The sequence below is a fragment of the Erinaceus europaeus genome, chromosome 1 (assembly GCF_950295315.1).
Source record: "Erinaceus europaeus chromosome 1, mEriEur2.1, whole genome shotgun sequence".
Lineage (NCBI taxonomy): Eukaryota > Metazoa > Chordata > Mammalia > Eulipotyphla > Erinaceidae > Erinaceus > Erinaceus europaeus.
This window is the reverse complement of record NC_080162.1, coordinates 21569660-21587504: the sequence shown is the minus strand read 5'-3', so window position 1 is coordinate 21587504 and position 17845 is coordinate 21569660. Positions and strand designations below refer to the sequence as shown.

The window sequence follows — 17845 nt, the reverse complement described above, 5'->3', positions numbered from 1 at the left end:
TGACAGAGGAAGAGAGACAGAGACATCTACAGCATTGCTTCACTGCTTGTGAAGCTTTCTCCCTGCACCTGGGAAATGGGGGGGTGGTGGTTGAACCTAGGTCCATGTGCACTTAACCAGGTGCACCACCACCCAGCACCACTCATGGCTAAATTGACCCCTCATTTATATGACTAGTTCTTTGGGTGATATATATATATATATATATATATATATATATATATATATATATATATGGTGATATATTCCATATGGTGAAGCTTGGTTTCTGTTTATAATATAAGAAAACAAACAAAGCTAAATACAACATATATCTCAAGTATATAAAACAAAAGTCTCATCTTTTAGTTAAAAAAAATAAACACCTGACATGGGAAACTCTTTCTGTGTGCCTAGTATCTGCCATAGTGAAGAACAAAATCAGAACATCATGGAACCAAGCAAAGATACTTTTTAATGCTGAATCAACATGATTCACGGACATTGAGTTTTAGTTTCAATATACCAGGAAAACAGACACTTAACGGCAAATTCGATGTAGAGTATAGATAGACCTCCTTCTACAAAACAAATCACAACCCCCAGCCTCCTCATAGTTTCCCTTCTGCAGGGAGCCTAGATTCTCATTCATTTTTGTATAGACAGAGACAGAGAGGCAGAGAGAGGACGAGGCAGAGAGGCCATGGCACTGAAGCTTTCTCCAACGCAGTGGCAGCTAGGTTCCCTTGAACAGCTAGGTCACATGGTAAAGAGTTTCAGATAGAGGCAGAGCGTGAAAAAGACCACTGCACCAGAGCTTCCTCCAGTATGGCGGGGGCTGGGCTCAAAGCCAGCTGCACACATGGCAAAGCAGTGTACTATGCAAATGAGTTATTTTGCTGGCTCAGAGCCTAGGTTTTTAAATACTGCAGTTGCCCAAAGCAAGGTAAACCTTGGGGGCTGGTGGAAAAGAGCCATTTTATTGTGGCTTTCCTCCCTCCTGTGTTGACCTTCTGCCTTTCCTCTTTTTCTCCTCTAGGGCCTGCAGAAATTGATTTTAGTCCAGCAGGCAAGCTGACACCCTGCTACCACCACAGCAGCCTGTGACAGACACAGCAACAGTGTCCCTGTGTGGGAGGAGCCTGGGGAGGGCAGCTTGGGGCTGGCTACTTGCCCATCTGTCACTTTACCTGCCAGGTACTCGATGACCGCTGCCATGTAGACCGGGGCACCCACGCTGATCCGGTACTTGAAGGTCCCTTTCTTGAGGTAGCGCATCAGTCTTCCCACAGGGAAGATGACGCCGGCCCTGGCTGACCGTGACAGCTTGGACATTTTCTTCTTCCCGCTCCGGCCCGACATCTTGCCGCAGTTTCCCTCTCAGCTTGCTGACACTCTGGCCTTCCGGCAGTAACACGATGCTGAAAGGCAAAGGAGGCGGGGTGAAGAGCGGACACTGGGGTGACCCTTGGGCACCATGATGCAACCAAGCCCTAGTTGGTCCTGAAGGGCAGGTGTAGGCAAGGAGCTGGCCAAAGCGTCTCCTTAGGACTCTGATGAGCATGTACAAACATCTTCCCTTCGATGAAGACAACTCAACCTGACAGGAAAGGCCAAAGCAACTCACTGGAAAGAGAGGTTAGGATCCTGTGGATAGCTGAGTGATGACCCCAAGAGACAGCTACTTCCTTGTCCTCATCCACAGAAGCTGTGCACCCTGTGTGATAAAGGACTTTGCAGACGTGACTAAGTTAAGGATCTTGGGATGGGGAGATTGTGTGTGTGTGTGTGTGTGTGTGTGTGTGTGTGTGTGTTATAACTGTGGGTCTAAAGCAATTGTGAGGATTCTCCTAGAGAGAGTGAACTGAGATGGGATGACAGTAGGGAAGAGTTTTCAGAAGCAGCCAGCTCTGCTGACACCTTTGACTTAGTTCAGTGAAACTGACTTTGGGCTTCTGATCTCCAGAGTTTAAGTTTGTATTGATTTGAACCACTGAATTTGACAGTGATTATTTTATTTTATTTTATTATTGGCTAGAGACAGAAATTGAGAGTGGAGAGGTAGATAGAGAGAGAGAGAGAGACACCTGCAGGCCTGCTTCATCACTTGTGAAGCTTTCCCCTTGCAGGTGGGGACCAGAGGCTTGAACCTAGGTCCTTGAGCACTGTAATGTGACCGCTTAACCAGGTGCACCCTTGCCTGGCCCCTGGCAGTAATTTGTTACAGCAGCAAAGTTTACAGAAAGTGAGTAACCTTCTTCTTTGCCCTGGTTTGCAGTTAGCATGAGACCACTAAAATGTCTGGTGGTCAGTTTTGACAGACAAACTCAGAGTTGCTGTGTGAGAACTTTTCAGATGGAAACTTTTCTAGATTCCCTAATGATGCAGCACTCTGAAAAGCAGGTGCCAGAAAAGAGAATTTCATTGAATATGCTAATGCAGAGTAACCAAATGTAGTAAATGAAAAGCTTCTGGTTCTTAAAATGGGGAATCCAGCTTGATTTGGGGAAGAACCTTCAGTAAGAATAGAAAGCTGACTTCAGTACAATACAGCAAGAAATCTGAGTATAATCCATTCTTTCAGGAAGCTACCTTTTGTGGGAAGATAAAGTAGTTACATGTCTGAAAAAGTCTTTGTAAGGTTACAAGTAATACAGAAAATTGTAGTGCAGTGATTGTGGGAATATAATTTAAAAAATGGAGTATAATCCAGAATAAGTAAAAACAACTTTTAAAGAAGAAACAGGACCCAAGAAAAGGAAACACAAGTTTACTAGGAAGCATGCTAATGCAGCAAAGCTCTCTGCCCCAAGGGTAACAGTGATCTCAGGGACCTTTTCCTTTGGGGATGGAAAATGAGAAAATATATAAAAAATTGGCATTTGTTCTCTACCTGTTGAAGCAGTTATCTCAAATTTTGGCTACACCCACTTACCAACAGTCAAGATGGTAATGAAAAGGCCTAAGAATCTAGTTAAAAATATAATGGCCAAGGAGATGGCACAGTAGATAAGGTTTTTGTCTTTCAAGGAGGTGGTTATCCCCTGGCATTGCATATGCCAGAGTGATGCCTTGGTTATCTTTCCTCCCCTACTCTCTCATTAGTCAATAAAGAAATATTTTGGGGGGGGGGTAGGGGGGTGAGTGGAGATAGCATAATGGTTATGCAAAGAGACTCTCAAGCCTGAGGCTCCAAAGTCCCAGGTTCATTCCCCTGTACCACCATAAGCCATATATATATATATATATATATATATATATATATATATATATATATATCCAGGAGGTGGTGCACTGGGTTAAGTGCACATAGTACAAAGCATAAGGACCCGCACAAGGATCCCATTTTGAGCCCCCATCTCCTGACCTGCAGGGGGATCTCTTCACAAGCAGTGAAGCAGGTCTGCAGGTGTTTCTCTCTCTCTCTATCTTCCCCTCCCCTCTCAATTTCTCTCTGTCCTATCAAAAAAAAAAAAAAAAAAAAGGCCATAGGAACAATGGATTCTTAGTGCAAGTATTGAGCCCCAGTGATAACCCTGGAGGCTAAATAAATAAATAAATAAATAAGATAGAGGAGGACTGGGGAGGGTTAGACTGTTCTGTCGAAAACTGAGAAATGTTGCACATGTACAAACTACTGTATTTTACTGTTGACTGTAAGCCATTAATCTCTTCACTTTAAATTAAATAATAGGTTCCTCAGGTATGAAATAAAAATGCTTCAAACTAAAAAACAAAATGAATGTATAACCAAAAACCAAAGATACGAGACAGATTTATTTAACTGGACAGAAAAATGAAGAGAGTTTAATTTCCTAAGCATCTGATTACTCTGTTCAGCTAAGGCGTGCTGGCTACATAAACACTATGGAATTGGCAACAAATCTCACTGTTTTTCACTTTTGTTCTTACTGGGTTTTCATTGCTCAGACATAAGGACAGAGAGGGAAAGACACCACAGCACTGAAGTTCCCTTCAGAGTGGCAGGAGCCAGGCTCAAACCTGGTCTACACACATGATAAATCTGGTCTACACGCCATACTATCCAGGTCAGCTGTTTTGCTGGTTCCCAATTTTATTTTTTATTACTTTTTAAAATTGTCTGTGATGTCAGGGTTTGAATACAGAGCCACTCATATGCTCTCTACCCATGAACCAGCACTCTGGGTCCCGTGCCTTATATATAATATGTATTTTTAAAATCAGAGCACTGCTAAGTTATGACTTCTGGTGCCAGGGATTGAGCTTAAGGCCTCTGGTGTCTCAGGCATGAAAGCCTATTGTGAGCACTACCCCAGCCCACCAAACGCCATCTGAACACCTATTCTTGAGGTGAATGATCTGAGTTTGAAGCATTTTTATTTCATACTTGAGGAACCTATTATTTAAAAATGCTCATGTATCCTCAACTACACTGCTATTTTATGTGTCACTGTTCCTCCAGAAAATAGAGGTATTCATCAAAGTGAAGTACAAGCAAAGATGAGCAAATAGCCTCAGAATGTTCCCTCTTTCGGAGTCAGACACAGGGATAAAATAGTATCGCTGTGTTTTAGAGCTCCCACATGTTCTGGGCTTCTGCTGTCAGAGGCTCTAACGCTCCCCAATCCATTAACAGATGTCCTCACTTTTCAGAAGCAAAAAACTGTATTTTAGGATTATAGATATCAATTTATGTTGTAGGAACTTAAGCTTTGGTAAATGTACAGAGTACCAGGGGGCAAGGGGACACAGAAAATATTTTAAGTGATCCCTAATGTCATAGAGAGCTCCACGGCCCATGTTTGCCAGCCTGTGCTGGTGTTCAAAATGGAGGCTGCTTGTTGGCAGGTGGGAAGAGCCCTGGGCGCAGTCTCTCTCTCTCTCAGGAATGTGTGAGTTCTCTACATCGCTCCTTTGGGCCTTATCTGTAAAACAGGGAGGTAACTCATTGATCCTGAAGCTCCTTCTGGTCTTAAGCATCCCAGTTTTTGTGAAATACACTTTCAAAGGGTTCTGGAAAAACAAAGCCTAGTCTCTAAGAAATCAGTTTTAGAGTTAAGAGCCCATACAGGTTCATAAAGACATGTTAGTATTGATGAGCCTATTAAGCCAAGGGTGTGTGTGTGTGTGTGTGTGTGTGTGTGTGTGTGTGTGTTTTCAGTTACTGGTGAGAACAGGTGAGGGGAGGATTGATTAGTAGTTATGGTTGCCAAGGAAACCACCTGAAAAGCCCATCACAGGGAGGATAAGGCCTATGGAGATGGTGTGTGCAAGATAGTCATAATCTCTCCTAACATGGAGACAACGACCCACAGAGCTGAAATAACACAGGGCTGGTCTCCTTCCTCGCTATTCCCCTCCAAATTTCCCTCAAAAACAGCCAGGGAATGACCAGGTTTGCAGGATAAAGTCACAGAGGGACTCTCCCAATACCAGCCAAGATATTCAGGTTTAATAACTGAAAAATCAGGACCAGGAGAAGAAACACCAGAGGCTTAGGGGACTGAACCTCAAACATCCAGGAAGATAAAATAGCCATGTAAGGAAAAGCAGATTTTGATCAGACAGAGAAGCAATGAATTCTCAGTTAAATATTGTAGAGTCCTGAGGGTCATCTCCCCCCCAAACACAGCACTTTGGAATAAACCTTTCTTCTCCTGGCTTCTGGACAGAGCTAGTAGTACAGCCCCACTTGATGCCTGCGTGTGAAACTGGTTGCTGTGTGTTTTGTTTTAACAGAGCCAGAGAATTCCTTGCACCTGACACACTTCTTTGTCTAGACACTGAGCTTTGTATCAGCAGCAGACACCTTCCCTTGGGTCCTCAGGGCTGTGAAGCCCCCATACCTGATAAGACTCGGAACACATGCAGGTACCCCCTCGGGGACACAGAGGAGGCTGATGTGGCATTCCTATCAGAACAAAACCCACAGGCGGGAGCAAGAGCTGAGCCTCTTCGCATCATCAGACAGAAGATCCTGTTGTCTAAAGACTCCCACCCCTCAGTCTGTGCTAGACCCGGCCTGCAGTTGTGAGAATTGTAACTCCTAGCTTCGTTCTCTCCCAGGATACTCCTTTTTTAAAAAAATATTTATTTAAAAATTTTATTACTGGGGCAGGGGTAGATAGCATAGTGGTTATGCAAAGAGACTCTCGTGCCTGAGGCTCCAAAGTTCCAGGTTCAGTCCCCTGCACCACCATATGCCAGAGCTAAACAGTGCTCTGGTAAAATAAATAAATAATTAAAAAATTATTACTGATTTAATATTGATTTACAAAATTACAAGATAGCAGAGGTACAACTCTGCACCATCCCACCACCAGAGTTCGGATCTCCAACCCTCCATTGTCAGCTACAGAAGTTCTCCCAAGGTTGCAGATATGGGTTAACTATTATTTCTATAATATCTGTCTATATTCATATATATATACATATATATGGCCTTTTTTTAAGGGGGGGTTCCCATCTTCTCTTCTTTTCCAAGTCACACACATATCTAGTACTACATCCACATGTCCCTCCCTTTTTCCTTCTCTCTCTCCAGTTCTGATGGAGTTGGAAGTCAGAGCCCCTTTGGTCATCTCCCCTCTATTATTACTCCTCCACTGGAATTATGCATCAAAATTATTTTGGAAGTGCAGAAGGTGTGAGTTCTGGATTCTGTAATTGTCTCTTTAGTGGACATGGCTGTGGGCCAGTCAATCTATACCCCAGCCTGTTTTTATCTTTCCCTGTAGGGCAGGGCTCTGGAGTGGTGAGGTTTCAAGACATATTGGTGAGGTTGTCTGCCCAGGGAAGTTGGGATGGAATTCTCACAGCATCTGCAACGTAGTGGCTGAAAAGCAGCAAGATATATAGTGGGACAAAATGGTTAGTGAAGAGGAAACAAGAAGTAGGAGTAAAGCAGGTGAGAACAGGGATCTCAGGGTGGAAAGAAGCCAGGAAGTCCATTTTAGGTGTGTTCCTAGAGACCCACAACTATTGTAGCTTATTGCTTGAGTTTGGTAGCTAACAAGGAGTTGGACAAAAATACTGTCTGAGAAGATGGTGTCAGAGTAGAGAAAAGGGCTAGAATATTGGATTAGGACAGAGAGTAGCTCCCATTCTTGGAAAAAATAATCTATGAATAAAATTAACTGTTTATCCCCATCCACCTGGCCCAGGGCATATATATATATATATATTTAGTACAAGAGCCTGTGTGACCTCTGACTCCCTATTGGTCTGAGCTCAGAGTTCATGGCTACAGCAGGGAACATTGTAGGCTGCATTAATTTCAGGACCAGTGGTTTTCAAGTGGCAGAGCAGATACCCCAACCTCCCTTCAGAGACTGGGGCAGTCTCTACCATTGTGGCTTAATGGTGAAGGCAAGGTTCCCAGGCTGCTCCTTCCCTTGACCCTGCCATCTTCAAGAGAGTGAAACTCCTTGGGGCTTTTAATCTACTTCCTATGAACTTAGAGCTCCATGGAGGGCTACTTATTTAAAGACAAAAGTACTATTGCAATGTCAATTTTCACTTCAGCAAACTAGTAAGTTTACATTTATTTGCCTGAAAACATATTGCTTTAAGTAGCTAAGCTTGAGGAATATAGTATGTTATACTTGTCTACATGTTTGAGGACAGAGGACAGTCTGGCAGGAGGAAGACTGTCAGGTCAATCCATACCCCCAGCCTGTGTTGGGTGTCCCCAGGAGGCCATGCTCAGTGCCCCCCCCCCCCACTCCAGGCAGCTCTTGGGGATGGATATTTAAGAGGACCTGGGAACCAAAGCCGATAGAATGTAGATTTATACCATACCTGCTATTTCATCCCTTAAAGATCAAGGTAAAAATCAAAGTGAATGGGTGCAGTTTAAGAATGTTAATAGTGAAAAAAATAATAAAAAAGAATATTAATAATGGGGGACAGGAAAAACAGAATTCAGAACTCAAGGAATAAGAGGGGAGAATGCCTTGCTGTCTACTCACTCCCTTCCTAGGGAGTCATAGGAACACAGAAGTTGCAAGACTGTCAATGGCTTGAACTTTCTGGGGAAGAGTGTATAATTCAACTTCAGTGTTTTAGGATTTATGTCTGTCACTAGGTTTTAAGTCCATAAGGACACCAATGAGTTAGCTTTAACTGGGTAAATATGAAATTGCAGCACTAACTCAGACATGGGCAATAAACTCACCCTTGTCTATTCAAATAACTACTGCATTTCATCGATTTTTACGATGCATTTCTAAAAATACTAACTCCAGGAATCAGTATTTGTCCTGCAATCTATGACATCATAGATTCAAAGGAAGACAGTATTTATGGGACATTTACTACTGAACAAGGAGTCATTTGTTCAATGCTATGGAGCATACATGGCTATGTTTGTTGGATGCTGTGGAACATACATGGCTCTTATCTGCAAATATTGGACTGTTGGGAAAATCATGACACATTTTTGCATAGAAAGATACATCATGATTTTTTGAACAACTCAAGACTTTCCAAGAAATGATTTTATGGCAGACCAGAGTCACGCTGCCCAAACTGATGCCAAGGTTCTCTGAGGACGTATCAGTGACTATACACTTTCAAGAGAAGCAGTGATTACAGACCTCTGTTTGAAGGCACAACCACCAGCTCACGGTGATTCCGACTCACTAGTGTTTAGATTGCACTAACTTCCTTTTCATCACACTCTTTGTCTGCAGAGCTGATTTTTGGGTTGTGTGATTCAAGTGCAGATTTAAAATCAGTATGGAATAGAAAATGAGAGTGGCCATGCCCTATCTGATTCCAAGGCCTGTGAAAGTGTGCATTACCAAAAAGATACGCACATCAACACCACCAGAGCCACCAGGCCACTGCCTTTTCACTTTGGATTATAACCAGAGATGCCAAGCCCAAGATGTCAACTTTCCAGCTCCAATAATCTGGTGAGACCTTCCCTAACACATGGGACTGCCCGGTTCCCGTTTCACATGGTGCACTCTCTAACAAAGTTACAGACCCTAGATATAGACTAAGGCCTAGGGGACTGGGTACAAGTAGACATATATCCATAAGTTAGGGGCAACTATATATCTCCAGGTAAAAGTGCCTAACAGTCATTTGTGATTAGACTTAGACCTAATAAGCTCGGCATCTAGTACAATGGCCTAAAGAAGGCACCATAAAATTTCCAATCAAATATTACTACTTAGGCCTAGACACCCTCCTCTCCTCTCCAACCCCATACTGCACAACCCTTACTTTATCTACTCAACTAACTACAGAAAAGAAGATGTATCTCCTAATCTCTTCAGACAGCATCAGCATTACTGTCACCCCTTGGTAATTTTTAGAAGAAACATTGTATACATTTGGCCAAGACATATTAGCAACAAATAAATATATATCAAGTAAAGGGCAATTACTGTCCCCAGCACAAGCTTTATTAGAATCGTCAAACAAGTCAATGCAATCAAATTTGAAGTTAATTTAGACACCACTAAAATCCTAGGTGTATTTTCTCCCCAACTTGAAGCCAGATCCCATAGACCTAATACTGGTTTGGTTACAATAAATGACACTCAGTGCTCCAAGTCCCAGGTTCAATCCCTTCACCATCACTAGCCAGAGCTCAGTAGTGCACTGGAAAAAAACTCCAAAAAACAAAACTGATATCTTCAAGTGGAGTCCTTGAAGGGCCATCTCCAGAACAGCTGGGTGAATCAACCTCTCTTCCCTACTCCTAGTAGAATTTCTGCCATTTATCCCCTAGACAAACAATTTGAGGTTTCCTCTCTAAAGAGAAAATTGAACAGTGCCAGCAAATTAGCTCACCTGAATATTGTTTAGCTTGTCATGTGCCTAACCTAGGTTCTAGCCAGGCCCCCATCACACTGGAGGAAGCTGTGGTGTTGTAATTCCTCTCTCTCTCTCTGTCTCTCTCTCTCTTTAAGATTTTTGTTTGTTTGTTTGTTTCACCAGAGCACTGTTTAGTTCTGATTTATGGTGGTGTGGGGGATTGAAGCCTCAGGTATGAGTCCCTGCATAACCTCCTCTCTTTTTCTTTCTCTCTCTCTCCCCACTCCCATCTATACATCTTAAAAAAAAAATCACCTCAGAACACTGAAACCCAGTGAAAATAAAAACAAAAAAATAAGAAAGGAAGATAGATTGGTTAAAGGGCAGATCTAGATCTAGAATTTCTGGAATGCTTCTGGTGACAAGATTTTTTTAATTTTTATTTATTTATTCATTCTGGATAAAGGCAGAGAGAAATTGAGATGGAAGGGAGAGACGTAGAGGGATAGAAAGATACCTGCACCACTGCACCACTGCTTGTGAAGTTTTCCCCCGCAGGTGGGGATCAAGGGCTTGAACCCAGATCCTCGTGCACTGTAATGTGTGCATTCAACCACGTGTGCCTCCACCTGGCTCCAGTAATTCTGTTTTATAAGTATTCAAGACTTCTAACTTAGTGAATGCTGAACTACTGCTCCAAGGAGAACAGGCTTAGGTGGCTATGAGCTTCTGGTCACAGCATTTTCACCAACAGATCAATACATACCCTTGTTTTATGTGCATTTCTGCTTAAAGACACTTTCCTTAATATCTATTATTGATTCATTAACATTGAACTCAGCCAACAGTACTATAACTCTTGCTTGAAAACTATGATTTAGTACACGTGTTTTCTCCATAAAGTCCACACTGTAGCCTTCTTGGGCTAGGAATACTAAACAGCATTCTAGGACGGTGCTTGAGAGCTGTTTTAAACAGAGAAATATACAGCAAAAAAGCACAAGAAATCAGAAAAAAAAAAAAAAAAAAAAGAATGGCACTGAAGAGACCACACACACACACACACACACACACACACACACACACACACAAACAAAACTGGATTTATTTACAATGTGAGGGATAAAACAAAACTGTTTTGTTTGACTTCAGCTGGGAACATCTCTCTCTCTCTTTTTTTTTTCATTGTTATTTTTTTACTTGCTGTTCATATCTTTGAGTGATCAAAGTGCCAGGAGCACTGACTTTGAGATTAAATTTAGTGAGTGGCTGAATTCACAAAGAATCCAGGAATAGTGAACATCCCTTGTACTCTTTCTTTTCTTTTTTCTTGCCTCCAGGCTTATTGCTGGGGCTCGGTGGGGGCACTATGAATCCTGGTGACCACCCCCCATATTACTGAATAGGACTGAGAGAAATTGAGAGGGCAGGGGGAGGGGGCTGGGGCTGGTTGGTGTGCCTGGTCAAGTACACACTGTACAAAGTGTTAGGATCCCAGTTCGAGCTCCTGGCTAACCACCTGCAGGAGAAACTTCACAAATGGTTAAGCAGGTCTGCAGGTGTTTCTCTTTCTACCTCCCCCTCCTCTCTCAATTTCTCTCTGTCTTATCCAATAATAATAAATCAAAAAGAAAAAAAATCGCCTTAGAATCCCCCAGCTTCTCCATCACACTGCTGCCTGCAGGGGACACCTTCCTACCCAGTGTTCCTGAAACCCTAGACATGGCCTCCAGTGCGGACAGGGTCCTGCTTAACACAGTGGTCACCCTGCTCTTCTTACAGGTTTCCCCACCTGAGCCCAGGGCTTCCTTTCCTTTGGTTTTTCTCCCTACCTTTCTTGGTGTCCTCCTCATGAAATTATTCTCCAGAGAGAACAGAAGATAAATTGTCTTTTTATACAAACAAAGATGTATTTGTTTCTTTGAATGCCTTTTAAGCTTTTATTTGTGGGGGCATATGATCCTTATACTTTTTTGTGGGGAGCATATGATCTTCTGCCTCAAAATAATTTTGCTTCTGCATTTTGAAGTCACTGATGTATTTTTATTTATTTATTTATTTATTCCCTTTTGTTGCCCTTGTTTTTTTTTTTAATTGTTGTAGTTATTGGTGTTATTGATGTTGGATAGGACAGAGAGAAATGGAGAGAGGAGGGGAAGACAGAGAGGGGGAGAGAAAGACAGACACCTGCAGACCTGCTTCACTGCCTGTGAAGCGACTCCCCTGCAGGTGGGGAGCCGAGGGCTCGAGATGGGATCCTGATGCCGATCTTTGTGCTTTGCGCCACCTGCGCTTAACCTGCTGCGCTACCGCCCGACTCCCTTTTTTTTTTTTTTTTTTACCCCAGTACTAAGGCTTTGTATGTGTGTGATTTTTTCACTATTGGGCCTACTTTTTCATTCTTTTAAAATTTCAGTTAGAGGGGCCTGGGGAGACAGCATAATGATTATTCAAAAGACTTTCCTGCATGAGGCTCTGAGGTACGAGGTTCAATCCCCAACTACACCATAAACCAGAACTGAGCAGTGCTCTTTCTGTGTCTTTCTCTCTGTATCTCTCACTGATTAAAATAAAATAAAATAAAATATCTTAAAAAATTTTTTTCAGATAGAGGACAGGAGAGGTAGCATAACAGTTATGCAAAAACACTTTCATGCCTGAAGTACAAATGGTCCCAGTTTCAGTCCCCTGCACCACCACAAGTCAGAGCTGAGCAGTGCTCTGGGAGTAATAATAATTTAAAAAAATCCAGATAGAGAAAGAAACAGAGAGACACCACAGTGTTGCAGCTACCCCCACATGGTGCCAGGGCTTGAACCCAGGCTGTGCACACACACGGTTGTGCATGTGCCCTACTGGGTGAGCTATCGCACTGATACGTTTCTAATTAAATGGCTAGAGTTTCAGATTGATCACCTCCTACTTCAAGTTTTTAGATTATCAGTACTTGGTGATAAATCCATTCTGTCTGAAATCTGTCTTTCAAAACTTTGGGGAATTCTGCTACATACTTGTTTTTCTTCAGGATTAGATATCATTTTAGGGTGCCCAGTTAGAAACTCAGAACCCCCAAGTGCAGGAACAAGGGAATGTCATTTTGTTGAGCTAGATTCATCCCAGAAATTCTAGGTCTAGATCTGCCCTGTAACCAGCCTACCTTCCTTTCTTATTTTTTTGTTTTTATTTTCACTGGGTTTCAGTGTTCTGGGCTATTTTTTTTTTAAAAGATGTATAGATGGGGGTGGGGAGAGAGAGGGAAAGAGAGGGGGGGTGCCACGCAGGGACTCATACTTGAGGCTTCTAAGTCCCAGGTTCAATCCCTTACACCACCATAAACCAGAGCTAAGTGGTGCTCTGGTAAAACAAACAAACAAACAAACAAAAATCTTAGAGAGAGAGACACACACACAGAGGAATTACAGCACCACAGCTTCCTCCAGTGTGATGGGGGTCTGGCTAGAACCTGGTTTAGGCACATGACAAGCTAAACAATATTCAGGTGAGCTAATTTGCTGGCACTGTTCAATTTTCTCTTTAGAGAGGAAACCTCAAATTGTTTGTCTAGGGGATAAATGGCAGAAATTCTATTAGGAGTAGGGAAGAGAGGTTGATTCACCCAGCTGTTCTGGAGATGGCCCTTCAAGGACTCCACTTGAAGGTTTCTTTTCTTTTCTTTTTTCCCAGTGCACTGTTGAGCTCTGGCTTGTGGTGGTTCGGGGGATTGAACCTGGGACTTGGAGCTTCAGACATGAGAGTCTCTTTGCATAACCATTATGCTATCTATCCTGTGCCCTCATAGTCTTTTTTTACTTAAGCGGTTGACTAGTATTCCACAATGTACACATTCCTCATCTGTCCACGGGCATTTAGGTTGCTTCACAACACTTACCTGCAAAATGGTACAAGGTGGGGCGCATACATGTATTTGAATTAATGTGTTTTATTATATGGATATTGATTTAACACCTTAAGAAACATAATTTGGGAATCAGACTAGAAATCCCTACACTGGTACAGATCAAAAGCTCAAGTGTTTTATAACTGAGCACTTATGCCAGGCCAAAAAGTTTCGATCATTTTCATCACTGGGTGCACTGCTGGGGACTAACTGATCTCATGACAATTGAGGAATACACAGTGTTGTTCACAGAGATCGCCTAACATTCACTCTGACAGTAAAACCAGATTCATGGTGTTCATATTTCTTTTCCTTTCTTTCTTTCTTTCTTTCTTCCTTCCTTCCTTTCTTTCTTTCTTTCTTTCTTTCTTTCTTTCTTTCTTTCTTCCTTCCTTCCTTCCTTCCTTCCTCTTTCTTTCTTTCTTTCTTTCTTTCTTTCTTTCTTTCTTTCTTTCTTTCTCTCTCTCTTTCTTTCTTTCTTTTTGTCTCCGGGGTTATTGCTGGGACTGTGAAGCCACTACTTCCTGGAGGCTATTTTTCCCTCCATTTTTGTTGCCCTTGCTCTTATTATTGTTATTGGATAGGACAGAGAGAAATGGAAAGAGGAAGGGAAGACATAGAGGGGGAGAGAAAGATAGACACCTGCAGATCTGTGTCACCGCCTGTGAAGCGACCCCCAGGCAGGTGGGGAGCCGGGAGCTCGAACCGAGATCCTTAAGCAGGTCCTTGTACTTTGTGCCACCTGCACTTAACCCGCTGTGCTACCGCTGACCCCCGGTGTTCATATTTCTATGATCACAGCCTATAGGAGTAGTATATACAACATTTTAAATTATGTAGTAATCCCAGAGAGAGGGGGGGGAAAAAGGGTAAAGTCTTGAGCATTTGTCTGTATTGAATGAATTTATTTTGATGAGAAACAGAAAATTTTACTTAATACACTGGCTGGTTTTATGAAAACACAAACATTATTGGTTTCCTTTTCTTTTTTTCTTTTACCAGAGCAATGCTCAGCTCTGGCTTGTGGTGGTGTGGAGGATTGAACCTGGGACTTTGGAGCTTCAGGCATGAAAGTCTCTTTGCATAACCATTATGCTATCTACCCCCCCCACCCAATATTTTCTTTTCACTCAAATAATTATTTCTCACTCATAAAGAGTTGATAAGGAGGAAACTGTTTCTTATGCCTTAGATACTTATTAACATTTTTTACCATATGTAAATCTATGAGAAACATGATAGACTGCAGCCAGTCAGCAAGCTCTGGGTCTGTTAGCTGTCACTGGCAATCCTGATTTGAATGACTATTTCTCTGCAGTTTCTTCAAAGTGTTTTTTTTTTTCCTAAGAGAGAGAAGGTTGGGCGTCTGATATTGGAAGCAATATTTACAGGCCAGCAAATACAGGTGAGGCTTGGCTGGTAGTCTGGGGCTAAAAGGCAGCGTATTTTCTTTTGAGCTAATCCTGTGAGATCGTCCTCTTCAAAGGTCTGCAAATCAAAATGCTTTAGAATATCATTATTTTAAACACAGAAATAAGAGCTATTATACCTTTTTGATGATTAAAATGAATTTTAAAAAACCCTTTACTTTTTTCTGAAAGCTTTATGAACAAGATTTTTTCAGTGTTCCCTGGGGAATTTGTGTACACTTTTAAAATTATTGAAATTTATTTAATTTATTCAGTTTAATTCCTCATGATAGTTCCCTGATCTCTAGTGTTATGCTCCAGAATATTTTATATTCTAAATATTTAGAGAAAAAAGTGAAATAGACGCTGTGATAGAGTATCTTTACCCTGTCAGTTCCAAACTATCCTTTGGGAGAATAAAATGAGATGAAATAAAATTAGGTGGACATCAGGGAATTAAATATAAATAACCTGAACTACGTGTAGATATATATGTTTAAAAGGTATGACAAAATTCTCCTAGCCACACATCTAATAGAATTCTAATATATTTTAGTGTGTTACGCTAAGTACTCTATTAAAATAATAATAGTTTATTAGTATTATTTTGGAAGCTATAAAAATCATTTTCAGTAATACCAGCTAAATCACTTGCTCTATTACACTTCCATTTATGAACTCCAAGGGCCAATTATTATTGTACAAGTAATACTTTCCAAACCATTTTCTTTCAAGGCCACCTTTAAGCGCATGAGAATAGTCAATAATTTTATCGTCATATATGTTAAGGCACATTAACAATTTATAACATAAAGAGCTATATCAAAGGCAATTTCATCAAACTGACACGCAGATCAAATTAACCAAATTAACCAACCATGAATGTTCGAAGCAAGCATTAACCCAATTTATTTAAATTATACTATTGGATTAAAAATCATTCCCTTTTTAAAATGTACTTCAAGTCATGTCGTGATGTAATCTGGTGGGAAGCTCTGCCACCAACATTTTTTTTTTTTTACAATCAAAGGCCAGATTGTGGTTGTGCTAGGCACTCCCCAATGGATGGGATGGAGCGGCCATGGAGTATCTCTGATCTCTTGTTGGTCTGCTTCTAAATTCTGCTTCTAAGACCCCTTCTGTTGCATGGCTTGTGCTCTATTTACATAATCATTGTTTTGTTTGCACTGGTTTAATCCCCACTGGTTGGCGCTTTTTCCTTCTCCCCACCCCCTATCCTACCTACTTCCTCTTCCTGACACTTCTGCCTCAGGAGATATATATAGGACAGGATTGTGACTAGAGATAGCTAGATCACACTGCATTCCTTCTCAATAAAGATTGAACTGTGTTCCCAGCTCAGCCATGAGTCCCTGGTCGTCTCTCTCACACCCGCGAAGCTAGCCCGGCAATCTCTACCACAGCAAAGTGACCGTTAGCTTTCTTGTCTTTGTTGAACCTCAGCTAATGCTTTCTTGCCTTTCATTTTTTTTTAAAGAGAAAAGTGAAAGATAAGTACATAAATACATACATATCTGTATTTTTCTTTTGTTCCCCTATTTTCCAATATGAATGTGTTTGGTCATCGGTGATAGTTGATGAGAAATGAATATACGTGAATAAATAAAGGCAAGATTAGCTCTTTGGATTTTAGTAAAGCATTCCAGGACAAAATGAACCAGTTTGGCTCCCTAACTGTATTTATTCAAGGAAAACAATATAAAAACTGGACCCTTCCCTGGGCCTAGCTGGTTTCTTGTCTTTTTGCTATTTGTGAATTGACAAAAAGGAGCAGGGGGACAAGGTTTCCTGTTTCCTCAAGATCTAATCATTTCATGGGCAGGAGAGATAGCACAATAGTTATACAAACAGACTCTCATACCTGAGGCTCTGAGGTCTCAGGTTCAATTCCTTCTATTGCCTTAAATTGAGTGGCGTTCTGGTGAAAAACAAAACAGCAGTGAATCATTTCACACTGGTAGTGAAGCTTAATTGTTACTAACATGGCCTTTCTTGCTTCTCTATCTGAGGGGGAGGGACTCGCTTTGTAGAGAGCTAAGCCTTACATCTCAGGTGGGAGTGAAAGTGCTGGGACTAAGTGTTGAGTGCTACACTGCAGAAGTGCTACAGTCTTGATGCTGCCTGACCCACAGGAGGCTGCCAACCCCCCCCCCCCCCCCCCCCCCGCACAAATGCTGGTGGGCCGAGTACACAAATGGGGCCATGGATCTTCAAAGCCCCAACAGGCTGCATGCTAAGCAGAGGTGTTTGCCTTGGAACCCCTCTTACTCCATCTCTTCCGCTTGCTTCTCCTTACTCTGCTTTTCTTACTGTGGGTCCTCAGCCAGTGGCTGGAAGGAGGCTTTGGCTGCAGTGCCAGCTCAGTGCTTGTAGCAGGTCATGGTTGTGCGGGTCCCCGATATCCCAGTGCTTGCATATTGTATCAGCTGCACTGAGTGAGGCAATCACAGGCCAGTTGATGGCATTCTCTAGATGGAATGTACACAGGCTTAGAGGGTGTGTGTATGTGCGAGTGTGAATGTGTTTTTTGGGGGTGGGAGGAGAGAGGAGGCCTCAGTACTGTCTTGGCCAACTTTGGCTTTAGGAAAATCAGGTGACTTTTCAGAACCTCTCCTATGCTGAAATGAAACCTTTCAGGAGCTGTGATAGAGAAAATGAACAGAAGGAAGAGGACTTAGGCTGTTGAAGTGGGGAGGTACCCGGGGACCTCCAATGCTTAGTTCTACCCTTCCATGGACCCCTGGGTAACTCTGGGCTTGGTGGAGCTCCATGTGAGAACCGCTGA

The 17845-nt window shown here is 42.1% G+C and overlaps 1 protein-coding gene across 2 annotated transcripts in view; it reads right to left on the bottom strand.

Annotated features, from left to right (window-relative positions):
* LOC103114462 (core histone macro-H2A.2) overlaps positions 1-17845 on the bottom strand; it is a 68632-nt gene that overhangs the window by 42378 nt on the left and 8409 nt on the right. For both annotated transcript variants that reach the window (XM_060198115.1, XM_007524149.3), the window contains one exon: positions 1170-1400. In XM_060198115.1, coding sequence (XP_060054098.1) covers positions 1170-1341 — 172 coding nt within the window. In that variant the 5' untranslated portion in view covers positions 1342-1400. The remainder of the gene's footprint in view (positions 1-1169; positions 1401-17845) is intronic.